Raw genomic sequence first — 19565 nt, 5'->3', positions numbered from 1 at the left:
AACGGGAAGGCAATTTCCCCGAGGCCCTCTAAAAGGCAACATTTGATCAACGAAAAAGGTTGATGGATTTCTTAATTCAATAGTCAATGGTTTAAAAGCTAGCAAGTCACCTGGTTTCTCAGAGTGAGCAAAGAGAATTATAGGTCAGAGATTCCAAGAGAAAGGAGCCCTTTAGTACAGGGGGTCTCCAACCTTGGCAACTTTCAAGACTTGTGGACTTCAACTCCCAGGGCTTTTTCTGGGAGTTGAAGTCCACAAGTCTTAAAGCTGCCAAGGTTGGAGACCCCTGCTTTAGCAAATAAACTCAGTTTGTGAATTTATTTAAGATTAAATTAAGATAAGTCCTCAACTTATGACAGCGGAGCCCAGATTTCTGTCGTTAAGTGAGACATTTGTTAAGGGAGTTTTGGCCCCATTTTATGACCTTCCTTGCCGCAGCTGTTAAGTCAATTGCTGCGGTTGTTAAAGTAGGATCCCGGTTGTTAAAGCGAATCTGGCTTCCCCAGAAGGTCGCAAATGGGATCATGTGACTGTCAGACGGTTGTGAGTATGAAACATTCGCCAAACCTCTGAATTTTGATCACATCCATCGTGGGGATGCTGCAAAGGTCGCAACGGTGAAAAAAGGTCATGAGTCACGTATTTTTCAGTGCCGTTGTAACTTTTAACGGTCACTAAATGAGCTGTTGGAAGTCGAGGACTACCTGCACTTCAAGGAACAGAGATGGCGAATGAAGCTGAAGAGAGGAACTGGACAAAGAAACTGAAGGTGCAGTTTTAGGTGGGACTAAAATGTCCCTAGGCCACCCCTTGACCAAGAAATTACCGTATTTCTCAGACTATAAGACACGCCTAAATTTACAGGAGGAAAACAAGAAGAAAATAGTTTTTGGCCTCTGTGCATCAGATTTTCACCCTCCCAGGCCGCCAGAAGCATTTTGCAGGCCAAAAACGGGTCCATTTTTGGCCTGCAAAGTGCTTCTGGGGGCCGGGGAGGACAAAAATGCGACGCATGGAGGGTTCGGGAGGCCAAGACCACCCGTATTCGGTCTAAATTTTCACCCACTTTTAGGAGGGGGAGGGGAAAAGGTGCGTCTTATACTCCGAAAAATACGGTATGTGAATACCAGAAAGAGCAGCAATCCAGAATGTGATCATTTCGATCGACTGGAGTCTTTGTAATGTGTCCATCGATTTGCGGTTCAATCCAGGTTGCTAAGAAAACTACTTTTTGGGAGGGTACGTGTGAATATGTGAGAACCACATACCATTTTCCTGCACGTGAAAGTTTAAATTAAGTTATACATCCCGAGCAAAAAGTTTACAAGGTCAGCTACATCCGAGGGATTCATAATTGAAGAACTAGGGAAGGATCCCACTGGATCCTGAACCTTATGCCCCGCCCCCCTTTTCTTATCAGATCCCTCTAAATGCCAGTGTTAAAAGAAGAAGAATTGTGTCCTCCAAACTCTTTGGTTTAAACTTTCAAAGAACAAAAACAAAATTAGCTCCTTGGGGTTCCCAAAAGCTGCCGTTTTGACTCCCCAACCGAGTGACATGACAGGCGTAATAAGAATCTTTTGCACTTTATTGAAATGACTTGTTAAAAAGTACAAGCAGATCTGCTTTTCACAAAATGCAGGCTTGTTGTTTTTTCTTTTTTTTAAAAAAAATCATCAAAACCACTTAAAACACAACAGATGGACAGATGATTATTGTTTGTTTTTTTTTCTTCCAGATTCCATCACTTCACTGGAAGAAACAATTTCCTCCTTTACAGTAACTGCGAATAGGTTCACGCTCCAAAGCTTCGGAAATTATTTCAAAGGCAACCTAACTAAGAGCATTAAAATATATATTTATATATATTTACCTATATAATCTACATTGCTTAACAATCAGAAGGAGAAGGCACCGGATGGACCAAAGAAGAAGAATCTGGCTGAATCTATTTTGAGGAACGCAAACGTTTTCCCCTGACAAACTCGGGACAGATTCCTTGATTAAGGCCAATTAAAATGTTGACGATCATGATGACGAAAGGAAAAAAAAAAAATGAAAGGAGAAATTAAAAGGCAGCTATAGCTTCATCTGTCGTCTGCTGCCCAATTCAACCCTCATTTCATTGCAATCACTTTCATTAAATAAAAAAAAAAAGGACACTTTTTTTTTGTAAGGCTCCTGCCTTGGGCAGCGGGGTTGGAGTAGAAGAGCTCTGAGGTGCCTTCCAGCCCCATGATTCTACATTCAACTAGAAGCTCCCTCCTGCGGCCCTCCGTAGAGAAGAGGCCTGAGTAAAATTAACGAGGCCTAAATTATGAGCTTATGCACTGCAGTTGCAAAGGGAATCAGAGATGGCCGGCCTTCCGTCCCGCCTGACTTTCAAAACTTTTAAAGCAAACTTTTACATTTGCTTCGGGGGCAAATTGTCCATCGTTCAGAGACATCGTCTGTCTGCCTGCCAGCGACCTCTCACACCTTGGGTGGATCCGCTCAAATTAATCTCCCCAGGGGGAGCATCACTCAAAAAGGAGGCAATGAAGGGAGCAGGAGGAAGGAAACTGAAATAATAATATTTAGAAAGCAGCAGGGTACAAAAATCAAGGATCCCGAGCAAGTCCCCCGGCCAAATTTTCACTACCAATCTCAGCTTCTCAGGTTGGGAGAGTCCCAAGCTCTCTTCCTGGTTCTCTTTTAAGAGGGATGGATAGGATTTGGCATAAAATTGGAGAGAAGAGAGACACGTATGCCTACTTATTTTTCTAATTCTCTCACGTTCTTTCCCAAAACGCTCCATTAACCTGTAAGAAATCGGACTCAGCCAGACATGATTACCCCTAAATCCTGTCCTACAGGAGAGAATTCCAATTTTTCACAGGAGCTCCATTTGTGTAGAGCAGGAGTCAGCAACCCGGGGGCTCTGGAGCCGCATGTGGCTCTTTCATCCCTCTCTTGCAGCTCTTTGTTGCGGGTCGGCTCCACAGTTCATAGGACTTTCAGTTAGGACAGGTAGAGGAAAAAGGATGCTGCGCTAGGAGGCGACTCTACGGTGGGGGAACCAACTTCTGGTCAACAGAGGAAAAAGGGACGCCGTGCTAGGAAGAGACTATGTTGGGGGGAACTGGACTTCCGGTCGGCTCCAGAATTGAACGGGGGCTTCCGGTTAGGACCTTTGTGGCTCTTTGAGGGTTTAAGGTTGCCGACTGCTGGTGTAGAAAAAAACTGTGCTTCTGGCTACGAAACTCCGCACAAAAAACCGACTGCTAAAAATTTAGCTGCAGAGAGGCTGGAAAATCAAAGGTACTTTTTAATGTATCTGTCTTTTTTTTTTTTAAACGGTGTGTGGGGGGGTGGGAGTTTTAGCCAGCCGGAGAATCATGTGCCAAGTTAATGCTTTTGAAATCTCTGGCTGGAGCTTCCTGGTTGGAAACTCAACCCAAACGTTTGTGGGAGGTTTTGTTGTGGCCCAGCAGCGGCCAGCGGAGCTGGCAGCAGATTCGGAGAGTGAGGAGGTTGGGGAGGAAAATGGGCCAGTCTTGGAGTCTGGGGAAGGCTCTGATGAGGGCTCTGCATCAGAGGCAGAGAGGGGGCCAGGACCGTATGCCAGCTATCAGCTGCCTTTGGAGTCAGACATCAGTGAGGCAGACAAACAGCTGGAGCCTGTTCCCAGTGTGTGCATGCGCAGAGTGGCCAGACGAAGGGAACAGCTGAAGAACAAGGGTCGACTCAGGAGTAAGGCCACAGGTGGCCGATGAAGGGCCCCTCCCAGAGGGAATAAAAGAGGAGCGAAAGGAGAGGGGAGTTTGCAGGAGACAATTAGTTCGCCTAATTGGTTTCTGACTCTCTGAGACTCCTTGCCAAGTTTTGAAGATATCGGCCTGGCAGCTCTCCAAGCCAGAGAAGGTCTGTGACTGTAAATTCTCCCTTGAAAGACTTTGCTGAAAGTGGATGAGCGGAATTCATTGTTTGTTTAATAAAAAGGATTTTGTCGGGACAAGGAGTCTGCTTCGTGTTTTTTGGGGAAGCCTAGGTCAGAACAGTTTTTTTGGGGGGCGGGAAACCAAAAGGAACACGCAACGCTAGATGCCGCCAGCAGTTTCTGCTTGCCTTGGGTTGTGTCTTCCTGCAGGCAACATACATTCACCTCATTTGAATATGAAGGTCTCTGTTTTTGCAAAGGGCTCTTGAAAATGAAAAAAACTGTCTGTCAATCCCCCCAGTGGGAACCTCCGAAGAAATCACTGGAGCCCCCACAACCAGCACAAAAGGTTCTTTCGGAGATCTGACTCCTGGCCAGTCTCAGGAGTCTCTTCCCATCGAACCCCAAAGCAGCAAAATCTGCTCTGTTTGATGATAGAACAACACGCTCCACCCCCCCCCACCCCCGCCCACACACACCCCGTAACACAACTTTAGAGGAATTAGCTGCCCTGTCTTAATAATCTGCCCCAATTCTAAAAGCTTTTAGGGGTGACTTTCGAAGCTTCTGAAAAGGAAAAACCCGAGAGGCGTAGGAATACAATCCAAAGAAAATACAAAACCGAAGTGGGAAGCTTCCCGGATAAGCTTTGCTGATTGTCCAAAGATCGTAGCAAATGGGGGTTTAAAAGGTCCCCATTTGTGTTCATTGTTTCTTCTCCCCCCCCCCACCTAAAAAAAAATGATACGCTGACAGTTCCCAAACTGACACAGAGGCCTTCCCTCAAGGCCAAAGTAAGGGATTTCTACAATTAAAAAAAAACAAAAACAGAAAACACCAAACGTTTCACAGGCAGTTGACACAGGTAGAAAATGTGCGGTCTTGTGCTCTGTATGTCGGTGGGCAAAGGTCCTCTTTTGAGGCCCGAGGCCAATTGTTTGCAGAAACTCCCCCACGTCCCATCTCCCCACCCCCCACCCCACATCCCTCCCTGTCAGGATGGGCATAGCTCTCTTCCACCGGTGGCAGAGTCAAACCGTGGTTTCTCGGCTGGCTTTGAGGTTTGGGGTGGAGAACTGCCGCCTCATGCGTGGAGGAGTCACAAACTGGTTGCAAGGGCTCGGCCGATCGACGGGTCTGGCTCGGCTCTCCAGGTTGCCGTGGTGGGGGCTGTAAGACTGCCAGTGCTGGTGAAGGTGGCGTCTCTGGTCGAAGGACTGCAGATCTTGGGGTTGGCTTGCACCCGGGGCAGGCAAGGACTCGGAGGAGTCCGACAACTGGCGCCGGAAAGCCCTCTGCTGGCTGTTGAGGGAATGGCTTCTCCAGCGCACAGGGGTGGAGGGGTTTGGCTGCAGGGGGCAAGGCTGGGGCTGCGGGTTCAAGGGTTGCCTCTTGATCTGGATCTGATCCAGAGATTTCTGCGGCCCGGATTTGTTCCAAAGCGGAAGAGGGTCCTTGGGGACCACCGGGGCTTTCGCAGGCGGGGCTTGGGTCTCCTCAGTCTTCTTTTCTTCCTCCTTGGGGATTCTCACTTCGATGACCTCGTTTTCGGTGATGATGATGTGGGTGCCCGGGCTCCAGGAGTTCCGGTGGGTTGGGTTGCTTTTGAAGGGAAAGCGGGGTTTACGGTTCTCCGGTGGGATGAAGCGGTGCGGCATGTTCTGCCGACGGAGCTGCTTGGTGATCTCCTGCTGCTGCAGGTTCTTGAACCGGGTTTGTTCCTGCTTCATCCAGCGCAGCCGTCCTCGCCTGAAGGCAGGGTCTTCCTCCATTAACTGGGAAACCCGGCCATCTTTCTCGGAACCACTCTTCCCATCCTTGTTTACATTTTTTTCAGCACTGACTAGGCCCGGGGCATCTTTCGGTTTTGTGGCGGCCGTGGCGGGCGGCCCTTTTGGCTCTTGGGAGCTCATGAGCGGTAGAACCTTCTCCATTTTGATCATCTTGTTCCTCAGGACTTTGATCTCCTCGTCCTTCATGTTGTTCTGCTTTTTCACCTCCTGCAGGATGTCTTCCAGCTTGTCGATGTGGACCTTGAGATCGTCCACGTCGGCGATTCCTTTCCCGCTCAGCATGAGGTCCTCGATCTTCTCGTCGCCCACCCCTACCGTGTCCCAAACGTCTCGGGCCACGGCTCGCCACGAGTCGCGCTCGTTGGGGTCCTTCTTCCCGTACAAAGCGCAGAGTTCTTTCATCTTGACGATGGCCAGGGCTTCGATTTCCTGACGGGTGTGCCGGAAGTCATTGAGCGCTACCTCGTAGCAGATCTCCTTCACGGCCTGGATCTTGAGATCTGAGATGGTCACCCATCGAGAGTCCTTGCTGAGGCGTCGGCGTTGAGGGATCTGATACATTTTGATAGGCTCTCGCTTCTTGCCGCTGCTGGGGAGGCCGCATTTTTTAACAATGGTTTGCAACTTGCTGGGGGGCAGCTTCTCTCTCAGGGAAGTAATCAGCCGCCAGCTCTCCTCGCAAGACCGCTTGTCCGAATCATCCCCACTATCAGAGTCTGCATCCTTTGGGAACAAAAAACAATCGAGAGGTGGCCCCAAAATAAACAAAATTAAAATTTGGAGAAAAGAAGGAAAATTCTGAACAAGAAAAAAAAGAAAAAAAAAGAAGGACAACTCAAAATTAGGGAAAACGATTGGGGTGGGGGGAAGCAAAAGGAACAAAGGAAGGGAGTGAACATCTAACTGGAAGTCTTAAACTATCCCTAACGGTCTTCGGTAGATTTCTTTAATTCCAGACATATCTAAATTTCATGGGATTTTTAATTCTCCTCCGAGAATATGCCAAGACTTTCCCAAAATCCAATCCGTATGAAACTTTTAGAAGAGCCAAAACCAAGTACCTGAAGAGAGGTGGACGCAACACTTCGTGCTATCGGTGTGCAAAACCCGCCAAACTCTTTTTTTTTTTTTGGCCTGGTTACAGCTGCCAAGTTATTTCATTGGGGGTAGGGGAAGAGACTCTTCTGTCCGCAAGGAGTGATACCCGACAATCATCGCAGAATGATCGGACGTACAGCCAAGGTTAGGTGGAGTTAACACTGGGTTAGTAAGTGCTGTGCACGTGGATTCAGATTGACAGTCCAGTCGACTAGAAAAGCAGCCAGAAAAAGGGTTAGAGAATCAAGAGAGAAACCAAGTTCAGAAGCAGCCACTAGCGTCAAGGTTAGAAACAGTGTCGTAACAGTGGTTAAAATGTTGGACGGAGTAAACCTAAGTTGAAATCCACCCTTCATCGTGGAAATTCCCTGGGCTAGTCACCCCACCCTCATCTATCTCACAGGGTTGGAGTTAAAGAATGCTATACGTGCCACCTGGAGAAAAAGTGGGTTATAAATCTGACAAAGAAAACAATACATCGTCAAAAATCTTTATTTATCTATTTATTTGGGCCAGCCCCCCACCCCCCCACCCCCAAAAAAACCCCGCTGGCCGTGTTCTTTCCATTTGCCAGTGATTCTTGGTTTAAAGGCAGAAATGCCTTTTGGTTATTACAGATCATCCTAAAGATACCCAAGCCATTTTTGGGGGGAGGGGGAGGGGGAGGAAGGGAATCTTGTTAAGGTTTTCTACCGTTCCACATCTCACTCTCATGCCTATGAACCAACCCGGAAGTTATGCCTGCCTGTTGCAAACTTCATGCTTTTTTATTTTTTAGTCACATAAAATGCTTCTATATTAATAAAATCGGTGAAGAGGTAAGAAAAAAACACTCCAAACAAGCTTTGAATAACTTTTCCCCAGAGGTTCCAAGAATTATTCTACCATGCACCTGAGATTTAATCGGAAGTGTACTTATATGGGCTCAGAGTCTATAATATTGACCTAATTACTTAAGAAGGTACATATCCTCACCAACTATTCCCTAGACCAAGGATCTCCAACCTTGGCAACTTTAAGACTTGTGGACTTTAACTACTAGAATTAAGGGAGTTAAAATCCACAAGTCTTAAAGTTGCCAAGGTTGGAGACCTCTGCCCTAGACCATACTGCACAGCATTCCTAAAATGCCAGAAACGGGTGCCTGGGAGGCCCTGAATAAGAACGGTGATGTAGGAAAAGTGATCCATTACCATGAATTGTATTCTATGCGTGAAAAGAAAGTTAGGAATGAAACTCTTTGATTGGGGTATTTTGCCACTACTGAATATATGTTTTTTTTTTCTTAAATGTTAAAAATAAATAGCTACAGACACATTTTTGTTAAAAGGACAGTCTTTGATGGGGTCCATGTTTTTCAAATGTGCAAACAGAATAATTACAGTAGTGGGTCAAAATTGTGGAATCCTTTTGGGAAAAGTGTATTTTCTAAAACTAGCGAATAACACCACTTTTTTTTGGGGGGGAGTAGTACCGTAAAATTCTATATCAATGGAAAGATAATTTAATCAAGAATGTAATGCAATACCTTTTATGAAGGATTTGCTATTAGATTAGCAGTTATTGTATAAAGAAAAAAAGTGAAACACATAGAAAAACCCGAGATATACAAAAATGATCACCATGTCAGTGAATATTTAGTTGGGTAACCTTTAGTATGAATGACGGCCTTACAACGTCTTCCCATGAAGTGAACCAAGCCTTTTAGTTCTGCAGCTGTTATAATGTGAAACTAAGATTGAATGATTGCTTCTATTAACTGGGTTTTATTGCTGGGTCACTTCTAAGAAGTTTCTTTAGTTGGCTCCATAGATTTTCAATTGGGTGAAGGTTTGTGTTCTGTCCCCTCCCGGCCTCAGCCATGCGAGCTGGCTAAACGAGCCAGTAATTGAGTTCACGGCTGCTATCAGTCCTGGCAGGGAATCTGCAGCTGCCTGCCAAAGTCTCCCTTATCTTGGGGTTGCCGGGCAACCAGGAAGTCAGCAATCCAGGCCGAATGTTCAGCTCAATTCTCCATGAGTCTAAGAGTTCAGCCCATTTCTCCACGAGTCAAATAGTTCAGCTCAAATTTTGCTCGTCACGGAGCAGAAGAGCAGCCAGGGCTGCTTTTATACTCTGTGGGGTGTGGCTCCGTGACTCAGCACTCTCTAGGCCTGCCCCACTTCTTCCTTTGTTGTAGCCGCCTCTCGTATCTCCGAAACCTGGGATCTAGCCAGGCCTGGTTGCCTTCAGCCAGGTCTGGAGGCGTGGCCTGGGGGGGGGGAAATGTCAGGAGACAGAGGCCTCGTTATCTCTTCCATCTGGCCTTCCTCTGGCTCCTGGAGCTGAGCCAGAGGAGCTGGTGCTCCAGAGGTAAGTCCTGATGGCCCTTCACCCTCACTTTCCGAGTCACTATCTGGCAAGGGGCCCGGCTTGGGGGGCATAGACACAACAGTCTGGGCTATTCCCAAGCCATTCCAGCAGTGGGATAGGATTATCTTGAAACTCCAACAAACCAAAAGTGGTATTTTTAGCCATCAAACCTCAAAAAATACACTTTTCCCAAAAGGTTTCCACAATTTTGGCCACTAATGTAGATTCTTATCAAAGTGGGGGTGGGGGGGGGAAAGGTTGGGGAGGAACTAATTTCTAATGATAACCAAAGAGGCTACAGGTAGTGCTCGACTTACAGCCATTTGGTTTAGTGACCATTCAAAGTTACAACGCCACTGAAAGAAGCGACGGACGACCATTTTTCACACTTATGACCGCTGCAGCATTCCCACGGTCACAATTCCGACACTTGGCATCTGGCAGGTATTTATAATGGTTGCAGCGTGCTGGGATCATGTGTTCTCCTTTTGAGACCTTCTGACAAGCAACATCGATGGAGAAGCCAGATAGCCATAGCCCTGACTTATATACCGCTTCACAGGTCTTTACAGCCCTCTTTACGCAATTTACAGAGTCAGCATCTTGCCCCCAACAATCTGGGCCCTCACCGGACCGACCTCGGAAAGATGGCAGGCTGAGTCAATCTTGAGCCAATGAGAATCGAACTGCTGGCAGCGGGCAGTCAGCCTGCAATACCACATTCTAACCACTGCGCCACCATGGCTCTTAAGATTCACTTAACAAGCCTGTTACTAACTTAACAGCTGCAGTGTTTCACTTAACAACTGTGGCAAGGAAAGCCTTGCAAACTGGGGCCAAACTCACTTAAGAACTATCTCGCTCGGCCAAGGAAATTTTGGGCTGAATCGTGGTCATAAGTCGAGGACTATCTTAAACGCTCTTTTCACAGACTAGGAAGTTGGAAAGTCAAGATTTTTTTTCCTTTGTAGGTTTCCTCCTCATCACCTTGTTTGAGGGAGGCGAGGGATTTTTGTGAAGTCCAGCTATGTGATCTGCCGGGGCCCCCAATTCTCCCTCCCTCATGCATGACCCTTTCTCTTGCTAAGGATTCAGACTCCATGCAGGGCAGGGCAAAGACAGAGAGATTAAAGGCATGCATCACCCACAGCCGTCATTCTGGAGATCCCGGAGGGAGGGGACCAAACCTGGCAGGCCAACGGATCTAGGCACCTCTCTTCTGGAGGACCTAGTTAGTACTTGGTGACTCTTTAAGACCCATCTCCACCCTCATTAGGAGCGGCAAGGTATTTAATTTCAGAGAGGTCTGGAATTGGGGGTGAGGTGCGGAGTAACAACAGATCAACACCTGAGCCTTTTTTATTCTGTCTGTTGAAGAAGCTTAACTCGGTGTTGAACTGGAGCGAGAGAGAGAGACCAGCGCATTGTCTGGGAACAATGTAAAACCAAAACAGCACACTAACAGCCAAAGGGCAACTAGTTCTGGGAATCAGCTGAGAATCTCTCTTAAAATTGGCCTGGGTATGGCAGGGACACCTACCAGCCTCTGCTGCTCCAGTAACAGGTCCGCTTCTTCCTTCTCCTTCTTGTACAGAATCTCCATCTCTTGAAGTCTGCAGAGAGATACAGGGACTGCTTACTAGGAAGTCCTTGAATTGTAGCCGTTAAGTCTAACAATCATTCAAAGTCACAGCGGCACTGGAAAAAAACCGTGACTTGCAACCTAGGACCACTGCAGCATCTCCATGGTCACATGATCAAAATGTGAGTGCTGAATGGAACTTAAGAATGGAAGCCTTGCTTAGCAGTTCTGGTCCACATTGCAGTCATAAGTTGAGAATTAGTGGACGCATCGGTTTCCTGAAGAGCCAATTTGCCTCTCTAAGAATACTTCTTAAGAATGCGATAGATGCTCCCATCTTCAGACTATCTTAGATAAAGGTAAAGGTTCCCCTCGCACATCTGTCCTAATTGTTCCCGACTCTAGAGGGCGATGCTCATCTCCGTTTCAAAGCCAAAGAGCCAGTGCTGTCCGAAGACGTCTCCGTAGTCATGTGGCCAGCATGACTAAACACCAAAGGTGCACGGAACTCTGTTCCCTTCCCACCAAAGGTGCTTCCTATTTTTCTACTTGCATTTTTTTTTACGTGCTTTTAAACTGCTAGGTTGGCAGAAGCTGGGACAAGGAACGGGAGCTCACCCCGTTATGTGGCACTAGGGATTCGAACCACTGAATTGCCGACCTTTCGATCGACAAGCTCAGTGTCTTAGCCACCGAGCCACCACGTGCCTTATCAGACTATCTTAACAAAGGAGTTCAGTTGGGTTTTGGGGTTATCTATGACTAAAACACTGACCGGGGTGAACCGTTTGGGGGAGATGTGGCTAAAGCTGTAAATTTGTTTCTTGAAGTAAAGCATTCAAAACTCTTTCAAAACTAGAGAGGCAAAAGTCTGGTAAGAGAGCATTGACCTGCTTGTTGGTAAGTGCTGGGGGGTTGCGCACGTGCGCGCCCACACCCATAATTCTATGTGCCCCGCCCTCTGCGTATGTCTACATGACACCACCACCCCCGTGCTTCCCCCACTTTTGGCCCGTCTGGTAGGCCCGTTTTTCGGTATCCCCAGGCTCCAGAGCCTTTCTAGGAGCCTGGGGAGGGCGAAAACGGCCTTTCCCCCCCCCCTCCCCCCTCGGAGGCCCTCCGGAGGCCAGAAAGAGCGTGTTTCCTGATTTCCGGTGGGCCCAGAAGGCCCAAAAATCAGCTGGCCAGAGCTGAGCTCGTGTGCCCACCAATATGGCTCCGTGTGCCCCCTGTGGCACGTGTGCCATAGGTTCGCCATCACGGGTGTAGGGTCTCCTACTCAAACAGAGGGTCGACCTCCAAAGTCCTTTCCAACTCTGTCAATTTGAATGTTATCTGTTGCTTTGAAGACGGCCTGTGTGATGTTCCCGTTCAAAGGGATTAAATGTTCTGCTTCCATTTCAAAAGCGACAGAACGCAGGCTTAGTTTGGTACCTCCTGACAAGCCTTACCTTTTCTCCATCTCCTGCTTCATATCAATTCCCTGTTTCTCCAACAATTCTCTCTGGGCAAAAGTCCAGTCGACCGGTTCGGAGGGAGTCTCAGCCGAGGGCGTCTTCTCTCTTTCAGCCCTCGCCTGCTCAGGGTGGTTGAATCGGAAGACGTGGTTTTTGCCCATAATAATGCGATTTCCTGGAGGGGCAATAAAAAAAGAGGTTTTGGCCAAGGGTCGTTTTTGGAGAAGGGCAAACTCAGGCAACCAAGTTTCCAGGACAATCAACACCAGGAGAGAGAGAAAAAAAATGTAATTTGGTCAACCTCAGGGTTTTGTTACAAGGGTTATGCCTGCAGTCTGGGCAGGATTAGTTGGAGATGGATTCCCTGCCTTCAGCTGCTCCTGTGAGGTATTTCCGGTTCCTGTCATATGGAGATATATACCTGTCATTATGGCTTGTTGTGGACCTTTCTTACGATTAAAACTACTTGAAACATGGTGTCAGAAGTCTGAATCCGTGTCTTCCTGATACATTTGAAGCATACTCCCAAAAGCTAAACAGTGGAAGCATGGCAGCTGCTAACAGTATACCTCTACCTGAGGCCATGAGGGTGAGTGGAGGCTGCGGCAGCAATTGGAATAAATTCAGGGCAGAGTTCGAAGATTTTGCCTTAGCTACAGGTTTGGATGAGAAGTCGGCAGCGGTCAAGCTGCCCCATTAAGGAGATTGATGGGCAGTGAATGCCTCCATATCTACAGACACAACTTAACCCTTTTTCATTAATACAACTATCACATTTTAAAACATTACAAAATCCCACTAACCCTATAAGCATTACATATATACATTAAAACGATATAAAACACTGCATTACTACAACACTACATTGTGAAACATACGAAGTTCCAATGCAAGCAACCGTAACAGGTTTCTCAACGTCGGGAACTTGAAGTTGTGCGGACTTCAACTCCCAGGAGTTGGGAGACCACACATCTTCCAAGTCGCCACGGCTGAGAAACTCTAGTTCAGGGGTCTCCAACCTTGGCAACTTTAAGACTTGTGGACTTCAACTCCCAGGGTTCCTCAGCCAGCTTTGCTGGCTGAGGAACTCTGGGAGTTGAAGTCCACAAGTCTTAAAGTTGCCAAGGTTGGAGACTCCTGCTCTAGTCTACATACAGAAGGACCTCAATTCAATGCCCAACAGTTATGAAAAGGCTTGGCAGACCTGCAAAGCTCTTCCCAATGATTAGCCAATGTTAATAATGGTGGACTAGATAACCCAGCACCCACATCCGGAATAAAATAATATCCTGAGCTTAAAATGAAGCCAGATGGTCAGGCATTCAAGACACATTTCCTTTTGCTTTGCTTTGCTTTGTAAAAAAAAAAAATACTGAAAGAAAATGTGCACATGGCTGGAAAATATCACAAGACAACACCTAGATCTGAAACTTGAGACATTTTTGTTGGGCCTGCTTCCAGGAAACTATAATAAGGGTAACACATATTTGGTTTTACAGATCCTAACAGCAGCTAGGATTATATATGCACAACGTTGGGAAAACTCAGAAACCCCTGCAGGTGACAGTATTGTCAAAAAAAAAAAATTCTGGTGTGGAGATGTGGACAAGTTAACCCTAAAAATTAAAGGAAAAGAAGAATTGGTTTATTTTATAACATGGGAATCATTTTTACAAATGGTTAAATGACAGATATTGAAATTAGAGGTGTGGAATTGGATGAAATATGATCTACATGAGAAAGAAAAACAGATGGGCTATTATTTTGATGGTTACATAATCGATAGTTTGATGGAAGATAGTATATGTTGTAAAGATGATTGATATTATTGCATATTTGTTTATACATTGCTGTATATTGGCTTATATATGTGTGTGTGTGTGTGTGTGTGTGTGTGTGTGTTTTCTGAGGTTTTTGCGGGTGTTTGTATGTAGGTCTTTGGTTATTCGGGTTTTCTCCTGCGTAAAATTGGAAGTGTCTTGGCAACGTTTCGACGAAGTCTCATTCGTCATCTTCAGGCTGGTGTTATCAGCTTGGTGCTTCTAGAAGACTTCTACAGACTTCGTCAAAATGTCGCCAAGACACTTCCAATTTTATGCGGGAGAAAACCCGAATAACCAAAGACCTATACATACTATACACCTATACATACATATATATGATTATAGCGACGATGATGTTGCTTGTATGTTAACACCACGGATACCTAGAGAACGCACTGCTCAAAATAGACATGGAATGTATGATATAAAACAATAAAATTAAAATTAAAAAAGACACATTTCCTCATGAAGAAATAGATGTTTTACCTGAGCGGAGCTGTACCGACTGTATCACCCTTTTGCCGTTGACGTAGGTTTCTGAACATTCACACGGTTCCAGGATAACAATCACTAGAAGCAGAAAACACTCGAGTCACTGTCTGAACAGTTGATGAGAGAGCCAACATATATGAAGGAGAGAGTCAGGGGAAGCTGGCTGGTAGATTTTAAAACAGAGGTCCCCAATTCCTGGGCCATGGCGGGAATTGTGCAACCAGGCTGTGCAAGTGCGTGCATGTGCCAACCTGTTGCTTGTGTTAAGTTTAGCTGTGCGCATGCACACATGCGCCAACAGCCGCTCACACAGCCCGGTTAAAAACGGGCCACAGCCCAGTAGTGAGCTGTGTCCCGGGGGCGCCGAACTCCTGATTTCAAATATCCAGGATCCACCTCCTGCTTACCGCTGCCGTTGGGGTTCCTCTCGCTTCGGAAAATGCAGTGCTCCTCTTTGATATGAGCCCCACTCAGGACGATGTCTTGGCGCCGTTCGGCATCTGCCTGACCAACCCTGTGTCCAAAAAAGGAGGAGCTCTAAGTCAGGTGTCCCCAACCTTTCGGACTTCAGGGACCACTAAATTCATAATTTTAAATCCTGTGGATCAGTTGGGTGGGTGTGGCTAAGTGGTCATGTGACTGGGTGGGCACAGTCAACTCGATGTCACTCACATTTAGAGGCACCTCATCAGCCTCTACTCACCCGTCCCCTCCCAGCCACTCCTTGCCTGCCCGCCCGGGTTCCTTAGTGCCCCAACAGGAAGTAGCTGTTGGAGCTAAGCAGCCACCAGGAGAAAGAGTTGGCAAAAGAGCTCAGTTCAAATTAGATCTGACCTAGAAGGAGGCTCAGCAGAAGCACCTCACAGAGGACTAGGAGCATAGGCTTTCCAAGCAGAGGGAAGACCTGCGGGAGCGCAAGGCCAGGTACCAGCACCTGGAGGCTCAGCGGGCTGAGATGGTCAGCCAGTTCCAGGCCGTGATGCAGTCCCACTGGAACGAGGCCCTCCGGCTCTTCGCCACCAGCGGCGCTTCCCTCCAGCCTTCACCCAAAGCCCCACACCAGGAGACCGAAGCAGACCCCCGAGTCGGAATTTCTGCCCCCCTCTGACCCACACAAAGAGACCCCAAAGGGGGGGGAGACTCTCTGTAGTAACACAAACGTTCACTGCACTTATTCAGCTCCAGGGGCCATAGTTTGAGGATCCCTGATTTAGTGCAATATAAAAAAAAAATGCAAATAATTTTTCTGCGGACGACCAAATTTTTCTCGCGGGCCACCAGTTGGCATTGTCACAGCTTCTACAAAAATACAGATGAACTTCTCTGCTCCAAGCCACAAATTGCAAGACGGGAATCAGAAAGGATTCAGATCCAGCTGCTTACCTAGTTATGCCATCTTTGATGTAATAAAGCAGGCACTCTGACATCAGGGGATCCTCGTTGAGGTTAACCAGATGAGGGGTCTGAAACAAAGATGGGGTTGTTCTTTGAATGACACGCCCACGCTTTCCTCACAGAAAAGCCAAAGCTGCTTTGGCCCTCTCAGGAGAAAACCCAACAATTCTTGAATGAATGAAATTTTATCGCCGGGTGGGACGACAATGCCAGCAAAGGAAGAATATTTAAAGTGGGCTCAGGGTTGAAATGAAGGGGTCCTCGGTGCGCTCTGAGCGTGGCTGTTTTCCTGCGGACGTCTCATTACTCAAACGCGATAACGTCATCGGTGCTAGCACTGATGATATTACCTAGTTTGGTGAAGAAACGTCTGTAAGAAAACAACCAGTGCGCTCTCACAGGGAGGGCCTCCTTAGGGTGCCGTCAGCCAACCAATGTCGGCTGGCGACCCCCAGGGGAAGAGCGTTCTCTGTGGGGGCCCCGGCTTTGTGGAACGAGCTGCCGGTGGGACTCCGTCTTCTCCCTGATCTTCGGACCTTTAAACGCGAGCTCAAGACTTTCTTTTTTCACCAAGCGGGGCTGGCCTGATTGATTGATTTTAGTATTTGGGGGTTTTAGCGAGCTTCTTAACAGGGGTTTTTAATCTTTTGTAATTTTTTATCTAATATTTTTAAGTATACAGCGGTTAAATTAGATTTTTAATCTTGTTACAGTATTTTAAATTGTTTTTGGATTATTGTCGTTTTATTTGCTGTACACCGCCCTGAGTCTTCGGAGAAGGGCGGTATAAAAATGTGAATAAATAAATAAATAAATAAATAAACCAAGCTCACAGCACACTTAGGACCGCTCAGAAAAGAACAGCAGCCCAAGGAAGAACAGAAACATCAAAAATCCTTCACACCTTGGGTTCTGTGAGCTAAACAGTCGTTATTCTAACATGTATTTATTTTAAAGGAAGATGTTTGGCGAGCTAACAGCCAGGGATAACAGGTTCTTCAGATTATCCTAAATTCAGTAGCTGTCAATTTACCGTATTTTTCGGAGTATAAGACGTTCCAGACTATAAGACGCAGTTACCCTTTTGGGGAGGAAAACAAGAAAAAAAAATCTGCTTCTGACTCCCAGCAATTTGCCTCCTTGCAGCAAACAGCCTGTTTCAGTTTCAGCACAGCCTGATCAGCACAAGAAAAAAAAAATCTGCCTCCCAGCAATTTACCTCTTTGCAGCAAACAGCAAACAGCGGAGGCCGGCGCAGCAATAGGCAATGGCAATCCTTGCAGCCTGAAACAGCTGGTGGTTGGGTGGCCGATCTAACCAACAATCAGCTGCTTGTGCTAATCAGGTTGTGCTGAAGCTGAAACGGGCTGTTTGCTGCAAGGAGGCAAATTGCTGGGAGGCAGAGGTCAAAGGGCGGGCGGGGGCTATATTCACACCAAATTTTCACCCTCTTTTGGGGTGGGGAAGTGCATCTTATACTCCAAAAAATACAGTATTTGTTTTTTCTCCTCTTTCTGTGAAAAATACCTAATTCTTCAAAAGGGGAGCAGGAACCGGACAGGATGAAATGATTTAAAAAATAAATAAATTACAGTACACTTTCACCACTGAATCAAAAAGTTAGCAGTGCGTAGTTTATCTCATATGGAAATAGCTAAATTGGGGGAAATGCTCTCAGCTGATTTTCCTGGAAAAAATAAATGGAATTCCTAGGAGCAGCTTCTACAGAGCAACCGTTTCGCAGATTAATGGGATCACCAGCGCTTTCAAATCGCGGCTTTTCCTGGAAAGTTTCAAGGATCTATTTGCTACAAACATTCCTAATGGGATCTAAAGCTACTGCAAGTAGTCCTCGCCTTACAACAGTTCATTTAGTGACCATTCAAATTATGACGGCACTGGAAAAAAAATTGATTTCTGGCCGTTTCTCCATAGTTACAACCTTCATCCCCAGGATCGAAATTCAGATGTTTGGCAAACTGGTTTGTGTTTACGACCATTGCAGCGTCCCGGGGTCACGTGATCCCCTTTGCGACCTTCCGACAAACAAAGCCAATGGGGAAGCCAGATTCACTTAACAACCAGGTTGCTAACTTATCAACGGCAGTGATTTGCTTAACGACTGAGGCGAGAAAGATCGTAAAGCGGGGTGAAATTTACTTAAGAAATGTCTAACTTAACAACAGAAATTTGGGGGCGGAGGAGGGGGTTTGTGTGTCAATTGTGGTCGTAAGTCAAGGACTACCTGTACAGCCACTCAACCAACCTTCTTTGGTGAGAACACCCCACTGGAACCAGCCAACAAATCACAAGGCCTTGGCGTGAATATCTGGCCAACGAGTGCCAGTAAACACAGAGGAAAAAGAAAATATTAGAATAGTAGCAGAAATAGAATCTTCACACCCATCCGGCACCTCTAGCTTGTAAACTAAGAGCAGTTTCTCCTTAGCTACAAGTGCTACAAAAGTACAAGAGGTGAAAGGAACAGATTACCAATGTTTGTTTGTTAGTTTGTTTGTGTCGGAAGCATCACAATTAAAATAAGGCATAAAGGTAAAGGTTCCCCTGGCATATCTGTGCTACTCGTTCCTGACTCTAGGGGGCGGTGCTCATCTCTGTTTCAAAGCCGAAGAGCCAGCGCTGTCTGAAGACATCTCCGTGGTCATGTGACCAGCATGATTCAATGCCAAAGGCTCACGGAACGCTGTTCCCTTCCCACCAAAGGTGGTCCCTATTTTTTCTACTTGCATTTTTTTTTACGTGTTTTCGTACTGCTAGGTTGGCAGAAGCTGGGACACGGAACGGGAAGGAGCACACCCCGTTATGCGGCACTAGGGATTCGAACCGCTGAGCCACAACACCGACCTTTCGATCGACAAGCTCAGTATCTTACCCACTGAACCACCACATCCCACATAAAATAAGACACACCTTTAACCTTTAAAATACAAAAGATTAAAGATTAAACAGATCTTGTCCAGAAACTAGGGACATCAATTGAATTCTTTCACGCTGCCGTGAGGTCCTCAAGTGTACACTGATCAGGACACAACAGATATGTGTGTTGTTGCTGTCTGCCGGTCACCACAATCGTAAAAGGGACAGATGCCATCGGATTGCCCCATTTGTTCAGAGCGTCTCTAGACCTTGTGGTATCCGTGAGAGATTGCCGATGGGAGAGAGGGAAGTAACAGCTAAGCAGGATGGATGAAAAGCAGGGGTGAGGCTGCTGAGGGTTCGGGAGAACCTCTAGCTAAGATTCTGTGCAGTTCGGAGAATCCCCAAATCCCACTCCTGGCTGGCCCCGCCCACCCCACCCCGCCCCTCCCAGGAGTCCTCACATGGCCTGTTTTAGATGCAGGTAAGTGCAGGCCGCGTGTGGAGACTCAGGGAGGGCGAAAAACGGGCCTACCGGAAGATCGGGAAGGCCCGAAACAGGCCCATTTCCAGCCTCTAGACGGCCTCCGGAGCCTGGGGAGGCCGTTTTTGCCCTCCTGGAGCCTCAAGCAAAGCCTCCGGAGCCCAGGGAGGGCAAAAACATCCCTCCTCTTGTGGTGCAGGAGGCTAACTAGGCCACGCCCACCATGGCCACACCCACCCAGCAACCGGGCAGAGAACCCCTCCTCAAATTTTTTTTTTTAATAAATAATTTTT

The 19565-nt window shown here is 46.9% G+C and overlaps 1 protein-coding gene across 9 annotated transcripts in view; it reads right to left on the bottom strand.

Annotated features, from left to right (window-relative positions):
* The window catches only part of KIF1B (kinesin family member 1B), a 134208-nt gene that overhangs the window by 51570 nt on the left and 63073 nt on the right, over positions 1–19565 (bottom strand). For 7 of the 9 annotated variants that reach the window (XM_058161269.1, XM_058161268.1, XM_058161274.1 and 4 more), the window contains 5 exons: positions 15900–15979; positions 14924–15030; positions 14511–14594; positions 12196–12376; positions 10703–10775 (listed from right to left, as the gene is read on the bottom strand). In XM_058161269.1, the coding sequence (XP_058017252.1) occupies positions 10703–10775; positions 12196–12376; positions 14511–14594; positions 14924–15030; positions 15900–15979 (525 nt within the window). Of the gene's footprint in view, positions 1–4896; positions 6436–10702; positions 10776–12195; positions 12377–14510; positions 14595–14923; positions 15031–15899; positions 15980–19565 lie in introns of those variants that run through there. The other 2 variants (XM_058161276.1, XM_058161277.1) reach the window with 2 other exon arrangements.

This window comes from Ahaetulla prasina, chromosome 18 (assembly GCF_028640845.1).
Source record: "Ahaetulla prasina isolate Xishuangbanna chromosome 18, ASM2864084v1, whole genome shotgun sequence".
In the NCBI taxonomy this organism is placed as follows: Eukaryota; Metazoa; Chordata; class Lepidosauria; order Squamata; family Colubridae; genus Ahaetulla; species Ahaetulla prasina.
Note: the sequence above shows the minus strand (reverse complement) of the source record. Positions and strands in the feature narration are given on the sequence as shown.